Source organism: Cyprinodon variegatus, unplaced genomic scaffold (assembly GCF_000732505.1).
Source record: "Cyprinodon variegatus isolate N-32 unplaced genomic scaffold, C_variegatus-1.0 Scaffold663, whole genome shotgun sequence".
NCBI lineage: Eukaryota > Metazoa > Chordata > Actinopteri > Cyprinodontiformes > Cyprinodontidae > Cyprinodon > Cyprinodon variegatus.
In genome coordinates, this window is record NW_015151116.1 from 427,346 (window position 1) to 438,270 (window position 10,925).

A 10,925-nucleotide genomic window follows, 5' to 3' on the forward strand; every position below is an offset into this window, starting at 1 on the left:
CCCCCACAAGTGAGTGCCTCTCCAGCAATATTCAAACCTCAGTCTATTTTTCCACTGTCCCTGAACTGATCACTGTGATCTCCCCTTCAGAGTTTCCGGTTCCAGTTCACCAGTCCGCTGAGTTCCAGCATTGTTTCCCCACAGAGTTTCAATCTCCATCAGTGTTTGCTAACCTACAATAAACCTGTTAAACTTTTACCATTGGTCTCTGAGTGGTTCTCTGCATGTGGGTCAGATCTTTAAAGCCCATTATGACAGTTTTCCTTGTAAAATATACACCACCCAGTAACTACCCAACACGTTACTCTGGACTACTAAACCGAGTGTAATATAAATTAAGTAAAGATATGTAATAATATGTGATATAAGTGTATAAGCCTAATTGTAATATCAATAAATGTTGTTCCTGTAGGTGGAGAAGCTTGCTCGGACACTTTTCCTATGGAAGATAGAAGTCCATGAGCAGAAGGAGAAAGTATATGAAATGAGACGTTGGAATGAAGCACTTGTAACAAATATGTTACCTGAACATGTGGCTCGACACTTCCTTGGTTCAAAGAAAAGGGATGAGGTAAGACATGCTTTAACTCTAAAAGGTTTTGCAGAACTTATGTTTGCCTTCTTTCCTTCTGTTTAGAGTACATTCCTTTTGTTTAGAGTACATGTCTGAGATAATATAACTCGAGATTATCATCTGCAAATGTTCTTAGTTCAAACAAAGACCTTATGTCCAGTAACAATCTATATATTTACTCTTAACTTTACCAGTTATTTGTTCAATGTTAAGTTCCTGATCTTCTAAGATTCCAAATAGTAAGTGCATATTGCATGTACTAAAACAAAAAATTGCAAGTACAAGAATAAGATTATGTACACAATATCTAGGACATGTAAACCACCCTATCTAAAGCTGGCCGTACACTCTATGAGTTTTTTCCCATTTCGGGCCGATTCTCCAGTCGTGCGAGAATTTTTTTGGATCACGCCGAGTTTTAGCTTCACCTCCCGATCAGGAATCATGAGGTCAGGAGAAAATTAAACATGTTTGAAATTCAGTCGGCGTAGGCAAATCCTGCTGTTGAAGCAGAGATCCGAGCGTCTATCAGCCGACATACCTGGATTTCGCACACTGCACATGTGCGAACAATGGAAATGAGGGAGAGGTGCACCTTTAGGAATCCTGTTGTTTTCCAGCTTTTTCTTTAAGTGTGTTAATGATGTCAGCATTGCCAGGACAAAAACCCTGGCTGAGTGCTGAGGTGAGAGTTATGCTGAAAGGGTGCTCTGAGTACCACCTACAAATGTTATAATTCCAGCAAACATAATAAACCACAAACATATGCAACTTTTCATGTTTTAATCCTGCAAACGTATTACATTTTCCAACAGACGTAATATATATATATTTTTTTACAAATGTTTTTGTGTTTGTTGCTTGATACCCCCATTCTCAGAACACAAGTAAATGCAGCTCATGAATAAAATCTAACATAAACTGTGTGTCATTCTTTTATTCTTTTATTAAATTTAAAACCAAAAATTAAAATAAGATAAAAGCTGTCTTCCCCCTGAATTTTATTACGTAATAGGCTTACAAAAAATAAAAAGTCCCTTTTTAATTTTTATTATCATACTCATTGTTTCAAATACATTTGAAACAATGAACAGGGAATATATTGATTTTATTGTCTCTTCGTTTTGTGCCCTTCTAGCATCTCAACCTACTGGATGCTGGATGTGCAAGTTGGCTCTATTTAGCTATATAATAAACAAGATCAGCTGTTATCTTTAGCTGCTCTTCAATCCCAGCTAAAGATATCAATATGAAGTGGGTTTTATAATTAGAACATTTGTAAATGTATTGTTGCATTTGGAGAATTAGCCTGTTTAATAAAACATGAGTTTGGAAAATATCCTCTCTTCTACAGATGCAAAAATAAATAATCCAAGAAGAAGAACATGAACATAAATTATTTATCAGTCTAGACTTCCAGAACAATTAAATCAAGAGTTTGTACCGCTGCAGTATTTTTATATATTTAATTAAGTATGGCAGTTTAAAAAAAATAAGTGTTCTCCATTTTTTTGTAGGCCTAAAGTAATTTCTCTCAATTAAATTGTTTTTTTTTTGTTTGTTTGTTTTATTTGAAAAAGGAATAAAAATACTAAACCATAAACCCACTAAATCTGACTCAAAGTGGTATTGTAGGCCAGCATGTACATTTGTGGAAATCATTTTATGTTTGTGGGATTATTGCATTAAAAGCTGCATGTTTTTTGTATGTTTCTGGTTATTATTCCCTTTGCGGGAAATATTACATTTGTGGCGTTACTCTGTGTTCAGGACAGGGGAGGCATCGGCACTCTGACAGACGGCCTGCATTTCAAGGGCCAAAGCCACATAGTCCCAGAAAATTCAGGTGAAGTGCAGCACATGTGGAAGGGCATTAAATGGGCTGCAATATCAGAGGTACAAAATTCCCAAGGGATGACTCATTGCCAAAGACACTCATCAGGTTTCATGCCCACTTTGAGAATCCCAACAACCCTAACAGAACCAGATTAATTTCCCCTCCTGGTGACACTCCCCTCTTTGTGACCAAAGCAGAGATGTGGAAGACCTCATCATAAGCCTGCAGGCCCTGACAACATCCCAAAAGGGCTGCTAAAGGACTGTACACAACAGCTTCTCGAGTTGTTGTTCTCACTGGCATCTGTGCCAACCTGCTCAAGTCCACCACTATTTTCCCTTCCTAAATGCTTTATAGTAGCAGGCTTAAATGACTACCAATCAATGGCCTTAGCATCTGTAGTTACTGCATGTGTTTTGAGAGTATATTCATGACACGAATGAAGGACTCTATCAACGTCACTGTGGACCCTCATCAGTATGACTACGGGAGGAACAGATCCACAACCTCATCTATATAATCAGTGGTCCACACAGCCCTCACCCATCCTCACATTACAACGTTGCCATAACAGAAGGTCTTGGAAAGTTAATTGACTTTTTTCTGTGTTTTGCAACACACCAAAATAAGACCCGTTTATAAATTAACAGTTTGGAATTCTACAATTACATCTCAAAACAATAAGAATATATAAAATACTTTATCTTGTATTCAAAATTATTATCTGCTTTTTTCAGGAGTTGTACAGCCAGTCATACGATGAGATTGGTGTCATGTTTGCCTCAATTCCCAACTTCTCTGACTTTTACACAGAGGAGAGCATCAATAATGGTGGCATTGAATGCCTTCGGTTTCTCAATGAGATCATCTCAGACTTTGATAGTGTAAGTATTGTGTTTTATGTAATTATACACATATGACCTATTTAGCATACTTATGTTAAAGTTGCATTCATTTAGGACAAAAAAAGAAAGATTCATTCAATGTACCGAAATGTGTAACCTATGATTTGTTTTTAAGGAAATGACAAGGGTAAAGTCAGTGATGACATATAGTTTACTTAAAGGTTAACAGATTAAAACTCTAACCTGTTTAGTTTTTTTCCTATTCTCTAAGCAAATTCAGTGACTTTAGTCTTTAGCTTTAGGGTTTTGAGGGTGACATTAGGGTTTATTTTTAAAGCGCCAATTCACAACACGTCATCTCAAGGCACTGTACAGTTCAACAGATCATACAGTCAAATTGATTCAAAGTTTTCAATTTAAAGTAAACCAGTTGATTGCATTGACTCAAATACAATCCCTCACACTAAGCATGCTTGTAGAGACAGTGGAGAGGAAAAACTCCCTTTGAACAGGAAGAAACCTCCAGCAGAACTAGGCTCAGTGTGAGCGGCCATCTGCTGAGGCCGACTGGGCTTCAAGGAGACAGAAGCAGAGATACAAAAAGCAGCTGTAAAAGGCGGTCCCATCTAGGAAACACACAGCAAGGCAGACAAGCTCTGAGCCAGCTCCCATATCAGAGGATGAAGAGAGCACATCCAGGTCTCCAACATCTAGAAACAAAGGTGTTGATGGCAGCAGCACAGCTGATATTTCTTTCCAGTATGAAGTCACAGCCAAACAGGAACAGATGAGGTAAAGCTACTATGAGAAAAAGCAGAGAGCATAACGTTAGAGATTGAACTAACAGATACTGCAGAGTGGGAGAATAGAGATAGAATGAAGCTGTCATGATGGGTCTTAGATTCTTAGCCCACATGCAGAACACAACGGAGGCTGGGTAAAAGTTTAACAGAGTTTATTGAATTTGCACAAAAACACAAGATCATGAACTTGATCAGGAACTGGTCCGGGCTGCTCACTGAAGTCTGCAGAGATGATAGTTTGATTAGGAAGCAGGCTGATGAGTTATGAGTCTTTGATAATTTAGGAGTGTACCTTGATAGAGTCCGGGCCTCTCTTTGAGAGAGGGAACCGTTGGGTCCAGAGACTGTTTGTTCAGCAGAGTCCAAGAGCAGCTGCAGTGTCTTGCTTCTGACTTTAAAGGCAGACCTTGATCTGAGTTTCCAGCTCTTAGCCAAGAGCAGCAGGGGAATCCACATAGGAATCTTCAGGTTTGGCTCACGAGGGCAATCTCGGCAGGTTAAGCTCATCCAGAGCTTCAGGTTAGAGACAGGTTTCCTGTGAGGCAAAAAACAAGGGAGAATTAGAATCAGATCTCTCTCAAGAGATAGCAAAGATTCTTCAGGTTTGAGGCTCAGGTCGCTAACCAAACTAGGTCAACACTACGGCGTCCAAGCAAGGTCTGGCAGCTGGTTATAAAGGGCAGGTCTCTTGATGAGTAGATGCGTCACAGGTGTGCTGGAAGACTCCAGCTCTAGGAGACCCACGACACACTCTGCTGGAGGAAGGTGGTACAGCTCCAGATCCCAACAGAAGCAGAATGATGAAATGAGGGTCCCTATGTCCTCCAGCAGTTTAAGTCTATAGCAGCATAGCTATAGAGATAGCTATGGATAACCTGAGCCACCCTAACTATAAGCTTTATCAAAAAGGAACGTTTTAAGCCTAGCCTTAAAAGTAGACAGGGTGTCTGCCTCAGTGACTAAAACTGGTATTTGGTTCCACACGAGAGGAGCCTGATAACTAAAGATCTGCCTCCCATTCTATTTTTAGAAATTCTAGGAACCACTAGTGAACCTGCAGATTGAGAGCGAAGTGCTCTGTTAGGAACATAAGGAACAATCCGATCTCTGATATAAGATGGAGCTTGGCCATTTAAGGCTTTATACGTGAGAAGGAGGATTTTAAATTCTATTCTGGATTTAACAGGAAGCCAATGAAGAGAAGCCAGGATAGGAGAGATATGATCTCTCTTTTTAATTTTCATCAGAACTCTGGCTGCAGCATTTTAGATCAACTGAAGGCTTTTAACTACAGTTTGTGGACTTCCTGATAGTAAAGAATTACAATAGTCCAGCCTTGAAGTAAAAAATGCATGGACTAATTTCTCAGCATCACCCCTGGAAAGGAGATTTCTAATTTTTGCAATATTCCCACAGATAAAAGAAGGAGATTCTAGAAACCTCTTTGATATGGGATTTAAATGACAGGTCCTGATCAAAAACAACACCAAGATTTTTTACTTTATTATCTGAAATCAGTTTAATCCCATCCAAATGAAGTGACTGACTAATCAGCTTCTTTTTAAAAGACTCTGGTCCAAAGACTATAACTTCTGTTTTGTCTGTATTCAGAAGGAGAAAGTTAAGAGTTATCCAGGTTTTTATGTCGTCAAGGCATGCCTGTAATCTATGTAATGGGTTAGCTTCATCTGGATTTATAGACAGATATAGCTGGGTATCATCAGCATTACAGTGAAAATTAATCCCATGCTGTCAATTAACTCTACCGATTAGGGGCATATATAAAGTAAAGAGAATTGGTCCTAGCACTGATCCCTGTGGTACTCCACAGGTAACCATTGAGCATGAGGAAGATTTGTCATTAACGTGAATAAACTGAACCAAGTCTAGAGTAGTTCCTTTAATTCCACAAAATATTCAAGTCTTTCTAAAAGAATATATGATCAAGCACAGATACAGGTACATTATCTGAGGGCATGAAAATATCATTAGCAAACTTCACCAGAGCTGTTTCAGTGCTATGATGAGCTCTAAAGCCAGACTGAAACTCTTCAAAAAGTTCATTATGGTGTAAGTGATCGCACACTTGTCTCTTCCTTAAAATGAAGCCAAACTTTTGATAGCTTTACCCGATGGGGCGCCATTTCTTTTGTTTTGCTTTTCTAGACTTACGCCTGGCCACATCGTAATTGCTTACTGAATGCAGTGTGCTTAACTTGCGTAAAAAACATGACGTAAGTCGTGCTGCCCAGTGCTAGTCTCTGGTGCTGGGATTCAATAAGAGAATCGTTAAGCATTCTCAATCTTATGATGCACTCCTTAATAATTAAGGAACAGCTTACATTGATGAAGTTTCCTCCTCTTTTTAGCTTTTAATGTTTTTTTTTCTATAATATATGCTATAGATATATATGCCATATGCTAAAAAAAAAAACATAAGAAGCTAAAAAGTTAGTTTGGTTGTTAAGTACAATTGCATACAAGGCAATCACAGGTATTGTGTTATCCTTTTCCTGTTTACGAGAATATGAGGAAGAATTTCTAAACTTTAAATGAGTTCAGAAAGAGCTGCTCTGCAGATTCAACTTCCTGTGCAGATTGGAGTGTAATTGCAATGGGGTATCGATAGTATCTTTCTAAGCCGTGCTCACTAAGAGATTTTTGGTCCCATGAAGAAACTTGTAAGTTGAGTCTGGCTGCACGTAATCTTCATTGATAAACTATGTTTGTTCAAAAAATGTGTCATCATTGTTCTTGAACATTCTTGTAAACATCACTGGATGTCTTCTGATCTCTTTATAGAACAGCAAAACAATAGCTTTCTTTTACTAAAAAATCTGGAATTGTAATTTTGAGTGTAATTTCCTCTATATTATTTTCTGTTTTAATGCCAGCTGCTTGATGAGCCGAAATTTCGCTACATCACAAAAATCAAGACAATTGGGAGCACCTACATGGCAGCATCAGGTGTCACCTCTGATATAAATGATGGTTACATCTGCATGAAGGTAAGCAGATTTTTCTTAGATATGGTTTGGCATAATAGTGTGGGGTAATATGTGATGTTACCACACACTAGTACACTAAACACTATTGCATAATACCACTCAACACAAATTGTTTTTTCTTTTACTCTCATATTTTACTCTTTGACTGAAAGGCATGTGTCTCGAAACAGACATTGCAATCATTGTGGATTGTGTTATATTAATTTCATGTACTCACACTTAACAGAAGGGTGCCTTGACTTTAGTTACATAATCCATACAACCTGTTTAGAAACAGAAAAAACCCTGAATATCACAGAGCAGAATAGGTATACTCAAGATATCTGTTAAGGCTCAGTACGGAGGACCCAGTATTCAAGGCAGAGAGACAGATAATTCAAAAGCAAAACTTTGTTTTGGGAGTAACAACGGCTAGGGCGTCTATCACAGGAATCTCTGCAGGAAAGAAAACACAGGTTAGTGACCACATAACTCTGGCAGAGGAGAATTATGAGTGTGAGTCACTAATCCGGTTTACTAGTTCAAACCCAGAGAACGAGGTAAGATCAAGCCCAACAATATGCGGCGGGTGCCGCCCAGAGTGTCCCAGACACTGCAGCCCCGGAGGAGGGAGAACAAGCAGGAAAGCAGATCCTGGCAGCCTGCTCAGGATTCAGAACCGTGAGGATCTGTCATGATGGGTTCTCTAAAGCGACCCAAATATGCAGAACACCACTAGACGTAAACAGGTGTAAAAGTTTAACAGAGTTTATTGTTACAAAGCACAATGAATACTGGTTCTGGTTCTGGTCCAGGGACATGTGTTCACCGGGGTCTGCGTGGGAAGACAGTTCAGTTAGCGAGGCACTTAGGGATTTGTCTTTATATAGTTTCAGGCTTGTACCTTGAGGGTCCTTGATTAAGGCTTTGAGAGGAAGGTTGTTGGAACTGGAGAGAGTTTGGTTCGCAGAGTCCGAAAGCTGCTTCAGCGTCTTACTTCTTAGGATTTGAACAGAGCTAAGCTCAGGGTTTCCAGCTCTTGATCCAAGGCTGCATGGAAGTTCAAAGGCAGGCTTCAGGTTTGGCTCAGAGGGCAGGCTTGGCAGGTTAAGCTCTTCCAGAGCTTCACAGGAGAAAGACTGGTTTCCTGGAAAACAGAGACAGAGGTTAGAATCCATTTTGGATTCAAAAGTCAACAAAAGTTCTCAGAAGGTTCTAGGCTTAGTGCTAACCAACTGGATCAACACTGCGGCGTTGAGGCAAGTTCTGAAGACAGCTTAAGTAGTGGATCCTCTGATGATGTAATGAGCTGCAGCTGTGCAGGAGGCTCAGCTCAGGAGGATCCACGGCGGACTCTGCTGGAGAAAGGTGGTACTTCTCCAGCTTCCAACAGGATCAAAATTCAGAAGAGGTTTCAAAGGGAAATCCAGGTCTGTGACATGAAACAGCTCAAAGTTCATTAAACAGGCAGAATCCAGCAGCAGTCCAAAACAGGTCAGGGAAACAGATCAGAGGGGAACAGATAGGCTCAGTGGTTGAGAGGCAGAACAGGCCATGATAGGTGGGTAGACAAACAAGTCAGGTAATCAGAAACACTAAGGTAATGCTGAATCACTCTCATCACTCAAAGGAAATGTCTTGAAAGCTGTATAAAATGAAATTTCATTTTATATACACTCTGTGTATACAAAAAAACACCAGATTAATGGTGACAAGAAAAGGGGTGCAGTTCAGCAGGTGAATGAAATGAGTAATTAAGCCAGTCATCAGTGCCAAGATCATGACAATATCTGCTTCTATACATCATATAGTGTGTGTCCTGGTTACAGTAAGGGATGTATCCTACAAAGACTTAATTTATACCGATTGCCGTCCCAAGCCACAAATCCTCCCAAAACTCCTTAAATGTGACTTAGAAATTACTTTCTCATTTTAGGCTTTTTGACCCTAAAGCAGAATATCCTTGGTGGCCTATAATTTTCCGTAATTCAGTACGGCTCAAGCAGATTAGTCACCCTCCAGCAACAATGGCAGATGATGTTGGCGAAAATTGTGAATATAAATTGAAATAATACACTTTCTGTGGTCCAAAACAAACTTTTAAGATGTTTTGAGGGATGTTGTGGGTTTGTTAAACCCCTACATCTACTGAGATTACAAGACTCCATTTATTTTTAAAAAGAAGTATGGTGTTTCTCTGCGACAACTTAATTTAGCTTTTCAGCAGCTTACTAGGTGGTCTTCCCCTTCCAGGAGAATGAATCTCATTCCATGCACATTGCCTAAAAACATGCTGACACGGAAGTGAAATACAATTCGAACACAGTTAAAGACATTTTCCTACACACCATATATCAAGGACTTAGCCACAAACATAATGTCATACGCAGAGAACTTAAAACATTACTTTCTGATAGCAGTGTGTCTGATGAAGAAATTTTGAAACAAATGATGAAGATAACAAGCACAGAGAATGAACGACAGAGACGTTTGGGGTCAGGCGTGAAACAGAAACAAGTAAGTGTGCATAGCACTGAGCTAGTGGAGGTTGAAGTCGCAGCTGCACAAGGTAATGGTGCAAAGAAAGATGCTCCAGATAAACAGCCAAAGGCTAATGCACTTCAGCTGTTAACTGAAAAAGAAGCAGGGTTAATGACTAAAGTTGAGCAACTGCAACGGCCACAGCAGATTCACAGCTCCGAGCCCTGCCAGCACTACAAAGCTCAAGTGGAACGAACGAAACCCAAGTCAAATAGCTGTGCTAATTGCCTCGCACAGAACCTCCCAGGTTGCACTCACTGTTTTTACTGTGGTGAAAACGGCCACAGAGCAGTAGGCTGCCTAAAGAAGCCGAAGCGTCAGGAAAACTGGAGCCGGTCGCTGCAACGGGACAACCAGTGACCGGGTCTCATGTTCAGTCCCACAGTGTTAAGTGCAATGTATCCAGCTCTGAGTTTCGTACAAGGGAAAGTTTGCTGAATAGAAGACCTAAAGTAAACAATGTAAATGACCCCCAATTCCCCCTTTCCCTGCCCACTCAAACAAGCAGGCGCCTAGCCAAGTTCATAGGTGCCAAAGCCCTCGCATGATGTGACCTGAGCGGCTTGACAGTTGATGCTCTGTTAGACACCGGAGCTCAAGTGAGCATGATTGATCAAAACTGGAAGAAGAGGTACATACCGGATGCACCGGTGAGGCCCCTCAGTAAAATCTTTGATGATGAAAAGCTGGAAATACAAGCTGTGAACGGAGGAGTTCTTCCTTTTGATGGATGGGTCCTCATCTCAGTCAGCTTCGCCGGAAATTCTGCTCTTAGTCAGTCTATAATGGTGCCTTTCCTCATCAGTAGCATCAACCTTGAACGGCCAATCCTGGGATTCAGTGTGCTAGAGGAGGTGGTTCAGGATAGACAAACAGAGTTTCTTCCAGCCCTCACCACACTCCTCTCTCATTCCATATCTGCCTCTGTGGATCAGGTGGAGCTGTTGGTGAACTTCATTCAGGCAGGCAAACCCATCATGTGTCCAAAAGTTTTAAGAACTGGCAACTATGACACTGTAGTTCCAGCTGGACAGGTTGCATGGGTCAAGTGTCAGATCCCGTCAGTTGTAGATCAATCAGACCCTCTTCTCTTGTTTGAACCTGAGGAAAACAACGTCCATCTTGCTGAACTTGAGATTGAGGAAGGCCTGCTGGAAATGCGATTTGGAAAGCGACCTTATGTAACCTTACCAGTAAGAAATTGCACAAAGCATCCTGTGAGCATACCAAGAAAGACTGTTCTGGGTAGTAGCCAGGCTGTTACTAGGGTGATTGAGGCTGGCCCACCAGAACTGTCCAGGCCCAAAGTAGTAGCCAATGCCGCAACAACACCAGCCA

General features: G+C 40.5%; 1 protein-coding gene across 1 annotated transcript in view; it reads left to right on the top strand.

The window, feature by feature from the left end:
* Positions 1–417: 417 nt before the first annotated feature.
* Positions 418–10,925, top strand: part of LOC107096987 (adenylate cyclase type 3-like) — a 33,703-nt gene continuing 23,195 nt past the window's right edge. Inside the window, exons 1-3 of the mRNA XM_015393927.1 lie at positions 418–571; positions 3,149–3,295; positions 6,954–7,067. Coding sequence (XP_015249413.1) covers positions 485–571; positions 3,149–3,295; positions 6,954–7,067 — 348 coding nt within the window. The 5' untranslated portion in view covers positions 418–484. The remainder of the gene's footprint in view (positions 572–3,148; positions 3,296–6,953; positions 7,068–10,925) is intronic.